We start from the raw sequence: 20,377 nt of genomic DNA on the forward strand, positions 1-20,377 counted from the left end.
CCAGACTAAACCGGTGCGTTCTTCCATCAGGTCTTTTATGCTGCTCTGGATCAGATCTACCACGGGAAGCACCCCCTGAGGAGCTCAACCACAGACATCCTCAGGGACACCCAGGAGAAGTTCTATGGCTTACCGTACGTCCCAAACACTGTGAGTCTGGCGTTCCGACCCTGTCGTGTGCCATTGAATGGGTGTACGTGTCAAGTGGGCGGGGTGTGAAATCCTCTCCTGGATGTTGAGGTTTCCTGAGGGGCAAGTGCTAGAAACGCCTGACTCACTCACTGCCCACAGCCGTCCGTTTACATGCACTTATTTTCCTCCTGCTAGCAGGGTTTTTCTAGATTCCTAGGGAAGTGGGCTATAGAAGGGCCCTTGGAGTTAGTCTGTGTTCTTTGTCATCATTTATTTGTGACAAGAAGAACAGCGATGTAAGATGGACGTGATGATCGGTCCCCAGCCGCTCGCACTGCAACGAGAATCCACACTGATTGAGGACCTGCTTGTGTCGGGACCGTGACGGGCATCCCCGGTGCTCTGTCCGAGGACGGAGAGCGGGCGCATCGCCACCATTCGCTGAGGACCAGGTGCCAGACTCCGTCCGATTGCTTGGCAAAAACCCTGACTCAGAAGGACCCTGTGAATTCGATGCTTGCCCGTCATAGGGGTGCATGGGGGCCTTGTGCCAGTTACGTGTCTTGTCTAGGATCACGTGGGTAGTGAGCGGTGGTGTCGGGATTCCCACCCAACCCTGAAGCCGCGTGTCCTCATCAGCCCAGGCTCCGTGAGGAAGCTGCGTGCTGGGGAAGAGTGCTCTGGGTCCTGGCGTGAGACTGGCGCTTTCATACCACTCGGGACCTCAGGTCCAAGCGATGGGAACCCGACTCCTAGTGGCTTAAGCAGAAAGGGTGTTTATTGAGCCCCGTGGCTGGAAGGTGCAGGGGTCGGTCTGTTTGGTTGCCGGTTAGCTGGGTTGAGTTAGTTCTTACACAGTGTTGTTAGAAATGTTTCTCCTTCTTTCGTCTTTCAGCTGTGTCTTTCTCTGGATTTGTCTTACTCTCAGGGAGGTGGCCCTGACTTGGTGGCATGGTGGCCACCGGAAGGTCCAGCTTAGCCCATCTCATAGAAAGAAAGCTCATTTGAAAATGCTCTGTAAGCCGTAAGATGCCAAATAAATGTGGTTTCATTTGATAACAGTGTTGGATACCAGCATGTGTTGTGCTGAGTTTAAGTTCATCAGTAAACTGTAACTGTCCACTAGATCTTCAGGTCCTAATACTCGAACATGTGGGACTGGTCATCTTTACCAGACAAGGAAAGTCACAGGAAGTTTCATCTTCGTAAGGTTCCTTATCGGCAGTGTTTGATTGTCATAGAAGCTTCGCCATCTATTTGTGAGGCCTAATGCTAGTCACACTGCCTTCCTATTTTTGACCACATACGTAAGAGATCTGTTGTTGCAGGGCTGTGCACTTGAACTATCCGTACTAGCGAAAATCTGTAATAAGAAGAAGAGTCTCGCTCTCCATCAGCGGAATCATAATGACACGTGCCTACATTTAGGGAAAAACGACATCCTTTAAGGGTGTTTTCCCGTTTACGGAGCATTGCCTGACCCACGTGCTTTTGTGCTCATTTTATGTTCTTCTTTGCTTGGCTTTAAAATCAGTGTGACTTGAACTCCACGTGGTTATATCACCAGAGGGTAGTAAAGTCGTAGGGACACCAATATTAGGAGGAACTGGGCTGCTTTCTGAAGCCACTTCAGCTTGGCTGAGTTGCTCGCCCCCAGCTTTCTTTACCTTAAGTCTTATAATAATTGAGCTGTGTCTCTTTTTAGAAGAAAACCCAGGAAATTCCCTGGTGGTCCAGTGGTTAGGATTCGGTGCTTTCATTGCCGTGGCCTGGGTTCAGGCCCTGGTCGGGGAACTGAGATCCTCTAAGCCGTGTGACATGGCCAAAATAAAAATAAAAACAATGTTAGAAAAATAAAAAGGAAGAGAACTCAGATTTCCTCACCATGCAGGTTTCTTTTGTGTAGTTATTAAATATACAAAGATGAGGTGACATTGGTACCCAATTCTGCATCAACTCTCAGTAAATTATTGTTAATTTAAAAGGAAGGATGTTGTTGTTAAGTCCACTATCCTTATTCTAACTCCTTTGAGAAAATATAAAGGTTTATCTCTTCACTGAGATTACCTCCCCCATTCATGGTCAGTAAGCTGTAGCTCTTTGTGCCAGTTGTTTTGGGAGGTCTTTAGAAGAAGCATAGCTACATTTAGAGAAAAAAGGCATTCTTTAAAGGCTTGTCTTTTTTTTTAACGTCTGAGCGTTCGTGTAGATTTGCACAAGTGTTCTGTTCTTCCTGCCTAGCAACTTCGGCCTCTCATCCATTTGTCAGCTCATCATGAGACCCGTAACAAACCTTCCCGTAAACATAGAAAATAAGACCAGGGTGCTCGCTGGGATCCTTCAGTGTCGTATCCATCAGGATAGGAAGACAAGAAGAAAAGAGAGAAGCACTGGAAAGGAAGGTACACAACTGTCAGTATTTGCAGATGATTGATTGCTGAGAAAATCCAGAGTGTGTAGAGGTAAATTATTAAAATTAATGAGAAGTTAGCAACTTTTCTAGATAAACAATACATAAAAATTTAATCCATCTCTGTTTACCAGCAACAAACACAAAAATTGTAAATAAAGGCAAGAAAAAAATATAAGGTGGTGCCTCCCCAAGCATATTATCTTTAACTTCCGGATCCTAAGTAAACAAAGAGCTGAACCGCACTTCTAGATAGGAGGATTTGATATAAAAACAATAGCACTTTTTCTCCATTTAATCTACACTCTTAACGTAATGGGATTCTCCTCGTTTGTTGGCTTGAAGCTGATGAGCTGAGAGTATGATTTTATGTGGAAGCGCGACGGCCGAGGAGCAGCTTTGAAGAACAGTGGCAGGTGGGCGGGCTTGCCCCGTCGGGATTAGTACTCAGAGGAGGCTGTAGGAATTAGGACGGTATAACGATGCTGCAAGGGCTGCAGGGACAGATGGTGGAGCAGAGCCCAGAGCCTGAAAGCTGGCTCAGCACATTTACGGCCTCTTGACCATAAGCTGAATAACACTGCAGGTCTGTGGGCCGAGAAGAGATTGGTTTATTTTAAATGGTGCTGTCGCTATCCATCGTCCATATGGAAAAGATGAAACTTGGATCCGTCTCATGCTGTGATAAATAAGTAAAGATTTAAATTTGTAGAGATGATGGGAGTGTCTTTCTGACAGCTCCCTTCTGTTCCTGCTCAGACTCGCATGTCATACAGACAACACAAAAGACATCAACTGTAAAACAGAAGACTGATACATTCCACTGTATTAAAATCTGCGTCTTCCGTTCATCAAAAAACCAGGTGAAAAACAGTGAAAAGCTACAGACTGGAAGTAGAGGTTTTCAACACATGTAACTGGAAAAGGATTTTTTTCCTTTTTAAATTAATTAATTTTGATTGTGGTACAAAAAACACAGGACATGAAAGGTACCATCTTGAACCATAAACAAGACGAAAAGACAACCCTCAGAATGGGAGAAAATATTTGCAAATGAAGCAACTGACAAAGGATTAATCTCCAAAACATACAAGCAACTCATGCAGCTCAATATCAAAAAAACAAACAACCCAATCCAAAAATGGGCAGAAGACCTAAATAGACATTTCTCCAAAGAAGATATACAGATTGCCAACAAACACATGAAAGGATGCTCAACATCACTAATCATTAGAGAAATGCAAATCAAAACTATAATGAGATATCTCACACCAGTCAGAATGGCCATCATCAAAAAATCTAGAAACAATAAATGCTGGAGAGGGTGTGGAGAAAAGGGAACCCTCTTGCACTGTTGGTAGGAATGTAAATTGATACAGCCACCATGGAGAACAGTATGGAGGTTTCTTAAAAAACTAATAATAGAACTACCATACGACCCAGCACTCCCACTACTGGGCATATACCCTGAGAAAACCATAATTCAAAAAGAGTCATGTACCAAAATGTTCATTGCAGCTCTATTTACAATAGCCAGGACATGGAAGCAACCTTTAAGTGTCCATCAACAGGTGAATGGATAAAGGAGATGTGGCACATATATACAATGGAATATTACTCAGCCATAAAAAGGAACGAAATTGAGTTATTTGTAGTGAGGTGGATGGACCTAGACTGTCATACAGAGTGAAGTAAGTCAGAAAGAGAAAAACAAATACTGTATGCTAACACATATATATGGAATCTAAAAAAAAAAAAACAAGTTCTGAAGAACCTAGGGGCAAGACGGGAATAAAGATGAAGACATAGAGAATGGACTTGACACAGGGAGGGGGAAGGGCAAGCTGGGACAAAGTGAGAGAGTGGCATGGACATATACACTACCAAACATAAAATAGATAGCTAGTGGGAAGCAGCTGCATAGCACAGGGAGATCAGCTCGGTGCTTTGTGACCACCTAGAGGGGTGGGATAGGGAGGGAGATGCAAGAGGGAAGAGATATGGGGACATACGTATAGGTATAACTGATTCACTTTGTTATACAGCAAAAACTAACATACCATTGTAAAGCAATTATACTCCAGTAAAGATGTTTAAAAAAAAAAGTACCATCTTGGAAAAGACGGTGCCTTGAATGCACTGCATAAGATGACCTCGGTGTTCGTTGGGGCATGCGGTGAAGCCGCATCAGGATGCCGTCTCACTCTCACCCATCAGGCGACAGAGAAAACCACAGACAGTGACCAGTGCTGGCCAGGCCATGGAGTCACAGTCACACGTGGGCAGAGTTGCGTTTGCCGTGACTACTTGGAAATCAGCTGGGTGTCACCTCTTAACGTTGAGGATAGACCCCGTGACCCAGCAGTTCACCTGCTACGTGGAACCCAGAGAAAGTGTTGTCTTAGGTCCTAAGTGTTGAGGATAGGAATGTGTACAACAGCACTGTTTGTAAATGGGGGGGAAAGGAGGGGGCTTCTGGGAAGAACCCACGCGATTGTGAGCACAAAAAGAGATGAATGATTTCGGGCGTATTCATCGGCTGGGATACTGGGCAGCAGGGAAATCGCGATGATGAGCTTGAGAAGCAAAATGTAAAGTAAAAACAAAATGAGCTTCAGAAGAAATAGATTTTGTGCATTTATATGAAGTTCAAAATCATGCAGAACTAAGCAGTGCATTATCGTAGATATCTACATAACTTAGTAAAACTGTAAAGAAAACGAAGGAATAGTAAGCCCAGAATTGAGGCCGTGCTAACCGCTGGAGCAAGGAAGGGGAGCACAGAAGTCTTAGAAATATTTTCTTTCTTAAACTGATTAATAGGCTTGTGGTTGATAAATTGGCCATTCTGTGGAGTATAGGAGTATATTCTTGGTGTGTGGAACGTGCCCTACGTGCTGAAAGGCTGTTTCGGCTGCCGGGTATGGGGTACAGAGGGGTTGGGGGACCAGCTGGAAAGTTATTCCCGCGTCGTCGGGACAGCGCTGCTGGCAGCCCTGGTGGGGGGAGGGGGTGTCGGGCAGGTTCGGGGACCGTGTGGAAGGTGGGTGGGGAGCCTGGCGGGGCCGGGGCGGGAAGTTGGGTTCAGGGCGACTGCCGGGTTCTAACGTGAGATGGACAAGAGACTTCTCGAGTCCCCCGAGACCAGAGGAGGGGCAGTTTTCCCCTCTACTCATCTCCAGAGATTGTTTTTCTCCAGTGAATCATTTTATTTCCTCAAATTAAACAATGAGAAAAGGAAAATATAATTTATACGACAACCTACAGCACATTGAGGCTTTCCGATGCATCATACAGCTGGTACAGAGGGTACGCTGGGATGTTAGTTTTCATTTCCAGAGGCAGGCTTCTCCCCTGAAGGATGGGTGAGGAAAAGAAGCGCCTTCGTTTTCATCAGGCCCTGCGTTCTTCCTCCCCCTTGGTGGGCTGGGCCAGCATCCCTGGGGGCTGAACACCCCTCAGGTGCATCTCGGTGACACTGTGAGGTTAGCTACAAGGAGGAAGAGGCGGCTGGGCGGGCAGAGAAGGGTCAGAGGCTCAGGAGCCCGCAGACCCACTTGGTGCCGGCGCTCCATAAGCCGGGAGGGGCGGCCCCCGCGGTGGGCAGGGGGTGGCGTCAGTGAAACAGGAAGACGGGAGGGGTGCAGAGGGGAAGGGTTTAGTCTGGGGTGAGGATGCTGTTGGATCCATGGGTCTGAAGGCCAGGAAGCAGATCCTGGCGGGAGCCGTGTAGATTTGGGAGGTGTTCACCTACAGAGAGGATGCTGTGAGCTATGGAGGGAGACAGCGCCCCTGAGCGGGGGACCTGCACACCCGGGTCAGCCGGTGTTGGTGGAGAAGATCTTCTGATTGAAATAGCTTTTTCCCAAATACCAGCAAAAACTGAAATTTTAAACGTATTTCCTATTTCTACCACTCTTACAGTATAGCGCTGTGCCCTTTTCTATTAATTTAGGGTTACATTGTGCTACGTCGCTTGGACCATCAGTTGTAGGACATTTATTGTGGATGTGTGTTGTGAGTTCCCAAAGAACAGACTGATAAACTTTCATCAGGCAACTCACATGTGATCTGAGAGCTTCCCGTCTGGAAACTGCTCAAGTTTTCGAGCAGATTCTTAAGCTGGTGTTTGCCGCTGTCATGATGATATGTGCAAAGGACAGTGGCGGCTAGTTGACCAGTTGGGAGTTGGAGTGCAGTCAGGGGTGACCCGGTCGTTTGCCCAGTGTGCTCACCCGGGTCAACGTTCATTCACGCGCCGCCCCTGACCCCGGAGGGCTGAGCCCGCAGAGGGGAGGGAGCGGGAGAGGCTGGGGCCAGCCCTGCCGTGTGCGCTTGCCTTGTGGTGTTTCCCTTTGGTTGGTTTTTCAAGAGTCTCAAAAAGAAGAAAGGTAACAAAAACACTCGCCACGAGAGGACGTCATTGCTCCCCACGGTTGGGGTGTGCTACCGCTAGAGGTTATTTTCTCTCCTGCTCACTGAAGAACTTCTTTCTTCAAAATATATACGTGGAGTGTGTATAGAGATCCATGCAGATACCCGACGTGTGCATTCCAGCACATGAAGAATTCCGGTTTTATAGCTTTAATTTTGAATGTGTATTTCAAAGCTTTTCATAGGAGATGTCACAAGTTCAGTTCATAATAAAATTGTGTCAGCTTATTGACCATGTGGCATCAAGCATTCATGAGTTTATTTTAAAAGCTCTAATTTTAGATTAACTGATAAAACACTAAGATAAGGAAATATTATCTATTAAATGATTTCTCTCTAGATTAAAATGGCAATCAGATGTTTTCTTATTAGTTATTTTTAAAGAAAGCCTGGTGAGAGAAAGCTTTGATCACGTGGGAGCCTTTATATAGACATCTGAGGTCTGCTTCTGACCTTTGGCTATTCTTACCTCACACTTGCTCAGATGTGGGTTCAAAGAATGGCATAAATGTCTCTTTTTTTCAATGTGTAAAAAAAAAAAAGAAAAAATACTATCTATTAAACAGTAGAACTAGACCCCAAGGTGGTTAAAAGTTCATCATTTTCTCTCCAGAGGATTCCACTTCAATTATTTGGTAGAAACTCTCATTTCTCCTATTTTAGCTCTTTTTCCCCCTGGGGAAGAGGTTACATTTCCTCCTGTTCTTATGCCCTGGCTCTGGTACAAATGAAAAAAGTCTCCTGGGAGGTAAAGGCATGCCCAGGTGGCACAGTTTGGAGTATCTGACGTTGCTAAGCAAACGTTAGATTAAACAAAACAATATTTATTTTTTTCTCTATCTTAAATACAAAGACCATATGGCACATACCTAGAAAAACCTAAGTGGTTAATTGCATGTTAAATTCCTTTCCTCTTTGGCTGCATAAACAACCGAGAAAATATTTACCTTCTCTGTCATGCTAGGTTTATTTATGACTTTGTAACTAAAACACAGAAGCGTTACAAATTGAAACTTTAATCTCACAATTGACTCACTTTCTAAAAATTTATATGGTTTCAGTTTGTGGGACAGCTGCAACTCTAGATTTCACTGATTTAAAACATGAGGAAATTATGTGACTACCCGGTTGTTTTTATAATGTAGTCCTTTGAGCCAAGTCACCGACTCTCATTTTCATCTTGGTTTTCATGAACAGTGCTATGCTTTTTTTCTTTTGCCTGCAAATTCACATAGGCTAGATAAAATGAAATTTAAAAATCCAGGATATTCATTTGTTCTTTACCAGGTAGACTTTGCGTTTTAAAAATACACGTGTGTCTTGTAGATTTGATGCTGTTTACATTTCCAGAAGCTTCCGCCCTAGTGATCGTCTGGGTGAGTCACGTTCTTGTCCATGGTGAGCGTGGGCAGGATGCAGGGAGCTCGGGGCCCAGAGGGCTCGTCCTGGTGTCTTTTTATACCTGTGCCCCTGGGACTCTGGGGGCAGCACCAGCCCCTGTAAGAGGCCTCTGGTTGAGTGATGCTGATCTTACATTTTAACTATGTTTGAGTCATGCATGCATGTGACCAAAAATCCGAAGGCGTGAAAGCGTTTGCAGCTGGTCTCCCTCCCACTCTGGCCCCGTCCCCTGGGACACCGTGTCACGTTGTTCTCTCACACGCACCTGAAGATGGAACCAGCTCCCACAGACACAGACATGCGTCTCACCCGCCTCTGCTCCGGGTGGGCCGGCCTTACGCGGGGCAGTTAGTGAGGAGCCCTTGTTTCTGCAGCGAGACCTTTTCTCAGTGCGCCCTGGAAACCCTTCGGGGGTGGGCCTTCCCGCCCCAGTCCTGCGGGTCCTGCATTCTGGCCTCAGGCTGTGGCGCGCCCCCTGCCCGGAGCCCCCTCCTCTTCTCCACGCTCGCCTCCCGGGAAAGGCCGCTTCTCCAGACCCCGTCCTTCCTCTGTCGCACAGTCTCACAGAAAGCAGGTCTGCCCTCCCTATCCTTCACCCCAGGTTCTCATTTCTTGATGTCATTTGACTAATTCCTGTCGTCCCAAATGGAGTGAAATTCCCTAAGAGCAAGGCCCATTCTCATTTGTTCACCGCTTCTCCAGGGCCCCCACACGGTATGCAAGGTGCACACCCAGCAAATACTTATTGAAGGTTTTTTAACCTTTTTACTGGACGTGACTTACATACGGTGCACAAATCCTCATATACAGCTCCGTGAATTGTTATATACGTACAGACCTCTAACCACACCCAGGTCAGGAGACCAACATTTCCAGGACCTCAGAAGGCACTGAGCCCTCAGTCAATGCACCTTCCCCACGAGGTAACCCCTAGCTCTGCCTGTTTGAGCCTCATGCAAGGGCTGTCGTGTGGTTTGTATTCTTGGGTCCTTGCTGACCCAGGTGAGAACAGTACCGGTAGAGCCATGGGAGTGAAGGCCCAGTGAGTGCGGTCAGGAGAGGACGGAGGGAGGGGACTTGGGGATGCTCTGGTGGTTTCCTGCCGGGGGGAGAAGAATGGGGCTTGGAGGGGGCGTGGGGCAGAGAGGCTGTCTCTCTGTTGGATTTCATTTTGGTTTTTAAGAAGAGAAATGACACGCAGAGGCTGGTGGGAAGGATCTGCAGAGGCTGACAAATAACGCTGCCCGAGAGTGGAGAGCGGTGGGGACGTGGCCGGGGGTGGGTCTTCCACAGGCGCGCAGGGTCAGCCTCGCCGGCGCACGCTTGTGGGAAGAGGCTGGGGCCCGGAGGGGCCGTGGTGGACGTTCCCTTCGGGCTGCTTTGTTCTGTGGTTCAGGACGCGGGCGTTAGGGAGTGAGTGGGGACATGGCGCTGCTAGCTCCCAAGACGGCGTTAGGGGCCCGGGGCCCACAGGAGGCAGGCGAGGCCCGCCGGGCCACGGCACGGCCGTGGGGGCTCAGGCGCTGCGCTCTGGCCAGAGCTGTGGCTCTGCCACGTGGGTCCGGTGGCACGGGAGGAGGTGGTGGCCTTGGAGTGTGCAGAGCTGTCCTGATGACCCACCGTGGGCTTGCCGGGCAGAGAGAACATGAGTCCCGGGGCTGCGGCCTGTGCGCAGGCGGCGGGCTCAGCGGGTCCCGAGTCCCGGCGGGGTCTGGGACCGGCTCCTAGAGTGAGGGAAGGGCCTCGGAGACAGCGATGGTGCGGGCGTAACCGTGGGCGCGAGACATGAGTTGGGGCCGAGGACGGCGTCCCCCAAGGAGAGGAAGAAGGGAAGGAGTCAGGAGGCCAGGGCGCCGTGAGCTTCCTGTCGCTGCTGTCACAGGTCTCTGCCCATTTAGTGGCTTAAAGCAGCACAGGCGTTTCTCTTCTCACGGTTCTGGAGGTCGGGAGGCCGAAACGAGCCATGGGCTAGAGTCACTGTGCCGGCAGCCGGCCCCCTCGGGGGCTCGGGGAGGCTCACTCCTGCGCTGGCCTCTCCTGGAGGCCGCACGGCTCCACCTCGTCGCCCTCTCACGTCGCCTCCACCCTTGACCTGCCTGCTTCCCTCCTGCAGGGACGCGGGCAGTGGCATTCGGGGGCCACTCACGTAACCCGGGGTGCCCCCTGGGGTGCTCCTGCGGCGTCCTGTGAGGGCAGCTGCAGGTTCTGAGGCGGGGGGAGGGGCATTTAAGGACTCGCTGTGCGGTCGCTGGCGTCCTCAGAACTTCGCCAGGAGCAGCCTTGGCGAGCGCGAAGATGAGGCAGAAGTGAGAGCCTCTGGGAAGGAGTGGCCGCAGCCGCAGGAGCGGAGAGCTGGGCAGCACCGCGGCCTCCCGTCCAGGCCGGGGACCCGGGGGAGGGCCCGAGATCGCGGGGAGAGCCAGGTTTCTGTTGCAGCAGAAGAGTGAAGGGGGCCGTCAAGGGGGCAGGTGAAAATACAGGCAGTTGTGCTCCCCACGAGAGCTCAGTGGAGAGTGGGCGGGAGAAGAGGGGAGGGCGGGAAGTGGGACCCATGGAGGGGGGCGTCATGTGGCCCCCTGAGCCAAGAGGGCGGTGGTGGTGATGGAGCAGGTAACCCTGTGGACGCAGACTGTGTGCGCCCGCCCGGCTGCTCTGTTGTCACAGTAAATTCCTCAGAGTGGGATTGCTGGGCTGCAAGTCACGCAGTTTATTTCCCGCACACGTGCAAAGTTAAAGTCCAGATGGCGTTCCCTTGACAGTGTGATAGGCCACACATGCTGTAACTTATTTTTACTTGTAATTCTTTTATTACCAGTAAAACCAGCATCTTCCCCTATGACATTTTTCCATCTGTATGGAAGTTAGGGGGTGAATTGCCTATTTTTGTCATTTTCCCGTGTTTAGGTTGATCTTTTTGTTACTGATTTTTATAGGAATGTTAACCTTTTATCTTTTTTGTTGTAAATATTTCCCACATCTTGTTATTCAGCTTTCAACTTCGTTTGTAATTTTTTTTTTTTTTTTAACATTCAGAAGGTTTTATTGTCAGTTTGCTAGACAGTGGTGATTGTTGTTTTTAGTTAAATCTATCAGGCTTTTCTCTGAGTTTCCTGTCACGCTTAAAAATAACTTGTTAGCCTGAGAATATTTAAATTTTTGCCAATATTTTCTTCTAGACTCTTGTGGTTTTATTTTTGACTTTTAAATCTTTGATTACTTAAGCCTCTAGTGGTGTAAAGTATGAGATTTGGAACCAGCTTTACTTTTTCTAATTGGTTTTTGAAAAACCCACTTTCCCCACTGATTTGAAAAGGCCTCCTTTATGAGATGCTGAGTTTCGTATACAAGATTTGTGTCTGAGCTTCCGTTTCAGGGCTCCTGCTGAGGCTGGATAATCATTTGTGAAGTTTTCTGTTATCAGCTGTTCTGTTTTTGTTTTTTTTACACAGATGCCTTACTCTGTTATGGATCTGCTTGTTCCTATCACACCGTTTGATATTTACTGGTCTTCTTAGAAGTGCCTCATACATCTTGTTAAATGTATGACTTTTTCTTTTTTTTTTTTTTTGCTGTTGTAAATGGGTCTGTTGGTCTCTCTTTCCCGCTTCCTCTAGCTGTTTATCATCGGCACATAGAAAGTTATTTATTTTAGTTTGTTGATTTTGTGGCTGGCATTCTTTTTTTTTTTTTTTTTTTTTTTTTTTTTTTTTTTGGTATGCGGGCCTCTCCCTGACTGCATCGGCAGGCGGACTCTCAACCACTGCGCCACCAGGGAAGCCCTGTGGCTGGCATTCTTAATGAATACCACCTACTGCTTTTGAAACATATTCACTGGACTTTGGAGGTTTTCCAGATACCACTCTCTCTCTCTCTAAATGTGTATTTACGTATATAGATGAAACCTCACAACGTGTATAATGTTTTGCTGCCCCTTTTCAGTATTTCTGTGACCCTGGTGTCCTTCACTGGTCCAGTGGCTTGAACTTTCACCATCACACCAAGTAATACTAGGGGCATTGAGCATCCTGGTTGTGTTCACGGTCTCAGTGGCATATTTCTGGTTGGATCTGTGATTTGAAAGCGAGCCAGCACGTGTGTTTGAGCCTATTCCTGGATCAAGAGTGTGTATTCAGATTATGAAGGCAGGAGTGAGGCAGTGAGGTGTGGACACAGGCAGGGAGGCTGGAGTTCTTGGGGGCGGGGGGGGATGAGCAACAGAGGCTCCCCCAAGGGTGAGGTCACCCCACGTGGTGGGTGATGCAGGCGCAATGCGTATATGGACCTCTAGGCTCAGATGCCCGCTCGGGGGCCTCAGATGTTCCTCTGTGACGGTGAGCTCTGACCTGTGTGGTTATTGTGGAGAGGGAGTGAGATCATGCATGTCAGAAGCACTTAGCCCAGTGCCTGGCACGTATTGAACACACAACAAATGTTAAGTATCATTGCTGTTACTATTCTTGTCAGTGTAATACATGATTATTGAAAGGGGGGATTTCATGATACAGACGGTGTGCGGGAAAGATAACTTCATCAGTTGCACGTAGGATGGCTGAGAGCAGAAGCATGTTAATACACGAAAGCAGACGGACATCCCTGTGTGTTCGGCATTGTTTGGTCCGGATGTTGAGGCTGATCCCTGCCCCGCAAGGACAGCCGTGGGCCAGGCCACTGAGTCCCTGGAGTAGTGCGCCCACGGCCATGTGCTCCAGCACTGTTTCCCCGACCAGGTTATTCATGTATGAGAATGGTTTACCTTGGAGTCGTTTACATCTCGATTTGTAATGTATATAATTAATAATTATGAAAGCAAGCACGCATCTAGTTCATCTATTTAATATACTTTCTCTTCAGGTCTCTAACTAAGTGATGACGTAATCATTCTTTTCACATGTGTATATTTTTTCAAGTCTCAGGGAAGCTTTGAAATACTTGCTGATTTATGGAGAGTAAAAAGTGAACCAGACTTTCTCAGAACATTTAGAAAAATTCAGACACTTAAAAGCTAAAATCAAACAATATTTGAAATGATTTATACACTTTCAGCAATAACTTTTTTCCACTTAAGCTGGCGTACAGTCTAAACAGCCCTTTCATGCTCAGTCTTTTAAATGAAAGCAATGGAGGCCTATAAATCAAATGCTCGTTTACACTTATCTCATAACACTTTTTCTAACTCATTTTCCCTCTTAAAACTTAGTATATCCTCCAGAAATTTGAACCTGTCCTATGTGGAATTTAAATTAAAGTGAATAAGTAAATACATAAGAAGATCTTGGAGAATAATATCCGGCCTCAGCTTAGTTTAGAAAAGCAGCGTGACAGCAAGTGCCGCTGCGCGGGCTCGTCTGAAATGAGGGAACCGCTGTAGGTGGTTGGTCTTGGGGGTGAGAGAGTAACCAGCCCCGTCTGTCACTGGGGGAACCACGGCCGCTGGTCCCGGGAGGACCCACAGCACTTCGTCCTGATGATTTCTGATAACCTCGTATTTGAAACAGTTTACTCGTAAGTTGCAGACATCGCTCCCACGTACCTTCCCCCAACTTCCCCGATGATGAGGTCCAGTGCTAGCATGGTACCTGGTCCAGTCTGCGAAGCGACGTGGGTACGGTCCTTACTCGGTAACCTGAGTTACTTTCACATGTGCATTTGCTCGTTGTGGTCACTCCTGAAATTGACTGCCGTTCATTTTCCAGGGTGGTGCGTCTCAGAACGCTTACACCCCAAGAGCCTAAGCTGTAACCTGCAGCTCCTTCTGTTCAGTTTAGACGATGGCCGGCTTCGTGACCGCTCTGGAGACAGGACGGTAGAAGCAGGATCGGGAGAGACTGGCCCACATCCGAGAGCCTGCTTTCTAATCACTAGAGTCGAGCAGTAAATGCAGAGCTGCGGAGAGGGGCTCTTGATCTCTTCGTCGTCTGCTTCCCTGTTGGGGGAAATCCACTATCTTAAGATCACCCATCTTAAGCTTTTTCATGTGTTGTTATATCCTTGGCATCTCTCTGTACTTACAGTAGCACTGATTTTCTTATCAGTGTCCTTGAACTGTTAACTCATTGACTTTCAAGCATTCTGACCAAACCCACAATACAAAAATGCTTACGTTATACGTTTAGGTATGTAAAAGGGAAACAGAAGTGCCACAGACTAAAAGTTTCTCTGATTGTATGCACTGCACTCTAGTATTTTCCCTTTTTTTAATTTTTTAAATGCTCATTACAACCTGCTGTACTGGTGTCACAGACCACTGTAGAACACGGCCTCACAGTCTGAAGAACACCATGTTAACTGATCTTGTCCTGTTCTTTTGCTTACTCGACCCTTCTTTCCCAAATCAACCAGAAGACCTTTTCAGAGAGAGATGCTTTACAACTACGTCATTTAGAAATAAACCACGACTCCCATTTGATCCCAGCCCCGCCGTTTCTCCTCATGTGGTACTTCATTTGACAGACATTGTCTTTTAGGAAAGATACGTGTGTGTATAAGATAGTGTGAAAAATGACATGATGCAGTCTGGGATGCTCTGCTATAGAGCGGGGAGTGTTCAGGTTTGCCTCAGGGAGTACGAGATAACCTCTTACCTGGGCTTGGTCACTTCTGATTCAGATTCTGCCCCAACGGAAGCCAGGGTAGGAGGAGGGGAAGAGGGACAAGTGACAAGTGACGTGTGACAGGAGGAGAGGTCTGAACTTTGTGAGCAGAGCAGGGACGTGAGCAGATATAAACAGAAGGGAAGAGTTATCGTTTCAATACAGAGGATGAGGTGGAGGGTACAGAGACTGAAGGCAGGGAGAAAAGAATCTATCCAAGTAACAGAGAAAACATAAAAATGTAGTGAGTTTACCATATACTTAGACACATCCATTTTTATTTGTAAAAATGATCTACTTGATCATCTTGATAATATTTCATTCCCTCCTATCTCAGCAATGCATTCACAAAATCTTTTTACAAAATATATTTTTATCCAGCATTTCAGTTGTTTCATTCAGGAGGGTTGTTCGAAATACCATGTTCATCGTGCAGGAAAACTGACGTCCCTCCGTCAAGTTTCTCTTTCTTTCCTTCAGGTCTTCCTGTTATGCTTTTGTTTAATGTTATATTGGGAGATTGCCTTCATTTTTTTTTTTCTTCCTCCTGTTTTTGGCTTGGTTGGTTTTAGTTTTGATTTTCATGATTATATTTTTATTGCCAGTAGCTGATGCGTCTTCTTTCTTTTTCATAGCATCTTGATCTTGTTTAATGAATGCAGCTTTTTTGGTTACAAAAATAAATGCCCATAGACCCTGCCCTAAAGCTCTTACAATCCAGGCAAGAGATGATGAGTTTCTAAATCTGGGCATTGACAGTAGGCATGTATATAAGGGAAAAATATAAGAAATGTATTGAGATAAAATTGTCAGGACTTGAGGACTGATCAGTGTCTGGATAAGGAATCAAGGGTCAGCACCGATTCTCAATCTGATAAAAGAGCATCTAGGAAAAACCCACAGCTAACATTCTACTCAGTGGTCAGAGACTGAAAGCTTTCCCCTAAGACAGGAGTAAGACAACACTGTCTGCCTTCTATTCAATATTGTATTGTAGGTTTAAACCAGAGCAATTAGGCAAGAAAAAGAAAAGACATTCAGACTGGAAAGGAGGAAGTAAAGTTACCTCTATTGTGAGTAACATGATCTTGTACATAGAAAATCCAAAGGAATTTACAAAAATCTATTAGAGCTAAAAAACAGGTTCAGTAAGGGTGTAGGATATGAGATCAATAACAAAAATCAGTTGTATTTCTGTACTCCAGCAATAAAACCCCCAAAATTAAGAAAACAGTTCAATTTACAATAGCATCAAAAATAAACTGATTTTTAGGAATGAATTTAACAAAAAAGTTTAACACTTGTATACTGAAAACCATAAAATATCATTGAAAGAAATTAAAGAAGACCCAAATAAATGAAAAGATGTCTTGCATTCATGGATTAGAAGACTTATCGATTAAGATGGTAACACTCTCCCAATTGACCAGCAGGTTCAATACAATCACTATTGAAATCTCAGCTGGCTTTTTGTTTTTTTTTTTTTTTTTTTTTTTTTTTAACCACTGCGCCCCAGGGAAGCCCTCAGCTGCCTTTTTTGCAGAAACTGTCAGGCTGATTATAAAATTCATATGGAAATGCAGGGGACCCAGAGTAGCCAAAACGGTCCTGAAAAAGAAGAGAAAACTGGAGGACTCACATTTCCTAATTTCAAAACTTACTACAAAGCAATAGTAATCAAGACTGGAATTTCAAGAGTAAAGTCACCAAAATGGTAATGTAGGAGATACCAGTCGCAGTCCCCCACAGAGATCAACAGTTAGCTATCCCTGAGCAAAAACATCTCTGGGAGAGTCCTAGAGTCCACTTAAGAAATATCAGAAACAGTGAAGTAAAAAGCCTTAGAATAACCTCACAAGACGAGAAGGGAGCAGCTGCACGTTGCTGCATCCTGCCAGCCCCCTGCCAGCCCCACTCGACGTCCAGAGGGAGCTTCCCTGCCGGACAGTGTGCACCTCACTGGGAAAGGAGGGGAGGGGAGGTGACCAGCCTCCTCAGCCTTTCAGACACGTGCAAAGGTCCACTTCAGTTTCACCCACCCCAGATCAGCAAAGGTGAGAGGTACAGAGATGGCGAGGAACCAGGAGGAGAAGCAGGGGCCGCCAACAGCAGCTGTGTCGCAGGAGTGATGGCGGATCACAGACCTGCTCTGCAGACAGACCCAGCACGTTCTGCCGCCAAAGAAACCAGCGTGCGGCACAGCGCAGACCCTGCAGGTTTCACCAGTTCTCCCCCAGGCACACGTGCCCTCCACTTCCTCTCTGACCCCTCCTGGTGGAGCCTGGGAACTGCACCTCAGGCCTCTGCAGCTACCTGAGTGCAAGACGCCAGCCTAGACCCCTGGGGCTGACCTCCACTGCCATGTATGCCTCAGGGCCCAGCAACTGACCCCAAAGAAATGGAGATCCAGGAACTGTCCAACACAGAACTCAAAATATTGTTCTAATGGTACTCAGAGAACTAAAAGAGAGCACAGAATAACAATTTAATGATATAGAGGAAAACAATACAAGAGCAAAATGAAAAGTTCAACAAAGAGATAGAGAACATAACTGGAGAATTCAATAGAGAGCTTCAACAGCAGACTTGACCAAGTGGGAGAAAGAATCAACAGAAGACAGATCAATCGAAATTACCCAGTCAGAGGACCAAAAAGTAAAAAAAACTGAAGAAATCCTACATAAGACTTAATGGGACACCATCAAGAGAAGTAATGTAGTTATCATTGGAGTCCCTGAAGGAGAAGAGAGGGAGAGAAGGGGTAGAAAGCTTATTTAAAGAACTAATGGCTGAGAACGTCCCAATCCTGGGGAGTGATCTGGATATCCCAAGTTCATGAAGCTAACAGGCCACCCTGAAATTTCAATCCAAAACAGTCTTCTCCAAGATACATAATAATAAAACTGTCTAAAATCAAAGACAAAAGAATTTTTAAAGCTACAAGAGAAAAAATCCTTTCATACACAGAAATCAACCCCATAAGGCTATGAGAAGTCTTCTCAGTAGAGACCTTATAGGCAAGGAGAGAATGGGATGAATATTCCAAGTGCTAAAAGAAACTGCCAACTAAGAATACTTTACCCAGCAAAACTGTCCTTCAGAAATGAAGGTGAGATGAAGACTTTCCCTAATAAACAAGAGCTGAAGGAATTCATCACCACTAACTCTGCCTTGCATCACTAAACCTGAAAGGAATTCTTCAAGCTGAACTGAAATAAGGCTAATTAGTAACATAAAAACATACAACGTTTTGGTAAAGACAAGCATATGATCAGGTGCAGAATACCCAATGTTGCAACATGGTGTTAACTCGAGTGTAAAGGTTAGAAGACAGAAGTACTAAAAAATAGCTGTTGCGGGCTTCCCTGGCGGCGCAGGGGTCGAGAGTCTGCCTGCCGATGCGGGGGACGCGGGTTCGTGCCCCGGTCCGGGAAGATCCCACATGCCGCGGAGCGGCTGGGCCCGTGAGCCATGGCCACTGAGCCTGCGCGGCCGGAGCCTGTGCTCCACAACGGGAGAGGCCACAGCAGTGAGAGGCCCGCGTACAGCAAAAAAAAAAAACAACAAAAAAAACTGTTGCTGTAGTAATTTGTTAATAGATACACTATATAAAAAGATGTAAATTCTGACATCAAAAACATATAAGAAAAGGAGTAAAAGAAGGGTAAATGTTTTTATGTGATCAAAGTTAAATTGTGCTCAGTGTAAAATAGACAGTTATATCTGTAACATGTTTTATGTAACCCTTATGGTAACCATAGAGCCTAAACCTACAGTAGATTCAGAAAAGATAAAGAGAAGGAAATCAAAGTGTACCGTATGGAAAATCATCAAGTTACAAAGGAAGTTAATCAGAAAAGGAACAAGGAAACTACAAGTGAGCCAGAAAAACAATTAATAAGATGGCATGAAAAAGTCCTTACCAATCAATAATTACTCTAAATGTAAATGGACTGAATGCTCCAGTCAAAAGGCATAGTGTCTGAAGGATTAAAAAAATAAAACCCAACAATAAGCTGCCTACAGGAGACTCACTTCACCTTTAAGGACACAGACTCAAAAGTGAAGGGATGGGAAAAGACGTTCATTCAAATGGAAAACAAAAGAGAGTATGGGTAGCTATACTTACATCACACGGAAGAGACTCTGAGCCAAAAATGGTAACAAGAGACAAAGAAGGTTATTACATAATGATAAAGCAGTCAGTTCATCAAGAAAATATAAGTCATAAATATACATGCACCTAACATCAGAGCACCTAACCGTATTAAACAGATACTAGCAGATCTGAAGGAAGAAACAGACAACCTTATCATAGGGGACTTCAGTATCCCAGCCTCAGCAATGGATAGATCATTCAGACAGAAAATCAACGGGAAAACGCTGGACTTGAGCCATGTTTTACACAGACGGACCTGACAAACACAGCATTCCACTGAACAGCAGCAAGATACGCATTCTTCTCAAGTGCACGTGCAACGTTCTCCAGCACAGATGATGTGAAAGGTCACAAACGAGTCTTAGCAAACATAAGAAGACTGAAGTCACACCAGCTATCTTTTCTGACCAAAATGCCATAAAGCTAGAAATCAGTAACAGGAGGAAAGCTGGAAATTACACAGATATGTGGAAATTAAACAACATACTCCTGGAAAACCAGCAGGTCAAAGAAATCAAAAGAAAAAATTTTAAATATCTTGAAACAAAAATGGAAGCAAAACATATCAGAAATTATGGGATGCCACAAAAGTGGTTCTAAGTGGGAAGGTTATAGCCATAAACACCTACATTTAAGAAGAAATACCTCAAATAAACAACCTGACTATAAACCTCAAGGAACTAGAAGAAGAAGAACAAAAAAAGAAAACAAAATTAAACTCAGAGTTAGCAGAAGAAAGGAAATAACAAAGATGAGAGAGGAATAAATAGAGACTAAAAAGACAGTAGAAAAGATCAATGAAACTAAGAGCTGGTTTTTTGAAAAGAAAAACAAAATAGACAACTGTTAGCTACACTTAACCGAGAAAAAGCGAGAACTCAAATAATACTACAAATGAAAGAGGAGACATTACAATTGATAATACAAAAATACAAAGGATTGTAAGAAGACTATGAACAATTAGACACAGATTGGACCACCCAGAAGAAATGGATAAATTCCTAGAAACATACAACCAATCAAAATCGAATCATGAAGAAATAGGAAATCTGAACAGACCAGTTACTAGTTAGTAAGGTGATTGAATCAGGCATCAAAATTCTCCCAACAAACAAAAGCTTAGGACCAGATGGCTTCATTGTGAATTCTGCCAAACATTTGAAGAAAAAAATACCAATCCTTCTCAAACTCTTACAAAATCAGAAAGGAAGGGAACGCTTTGCAAATTAATTTTACAAGACCAGCATTACT

The 20,377-nt window shown here is 45.6% G+C and overlaps 1 protein-coding gene across 1 annotated transcript in view; it reads left to right on the forward strand.

The window, feature by feature from the left end:
- The window catches only part of MIPEP (mitochondrial intermediate peptidase), a 129,916-nt gene that overhangs the window by 74,163 nt on the left and 35,376 nt on the right, over positions 1-20,377 (forward strand). Inside the window, exon 16 of the mRNA XM_024753980.1 lies at positions 31-150. Coding sequence (XP_024609748.1) covers positions 31-150 — 120 coding nt within the window. The remainder of the gene's footprint in view (positions 1-30; positions 151-20,377) is intronic.

This window comes from Neophocaena asiaeorientalis, unplaced genomic scaffold (genome assembly GCF_003031525.2).
Source record: "Neophocaena asiaeorientalis asiaeorientalis breed wild unplaced genomic scaffold, Neophocaena_asiaeorientalis_V1.1 scaffold443, whole genome shotgun sequence".
Classification (NCBI taxonomy): domain Eukaryota; kingdom Metazoa; phylum Chordata; class Mammalia; order Artiodactyla; family Phocoenidae; genus Neophocaena; species Neophocaena asiaeorientalis.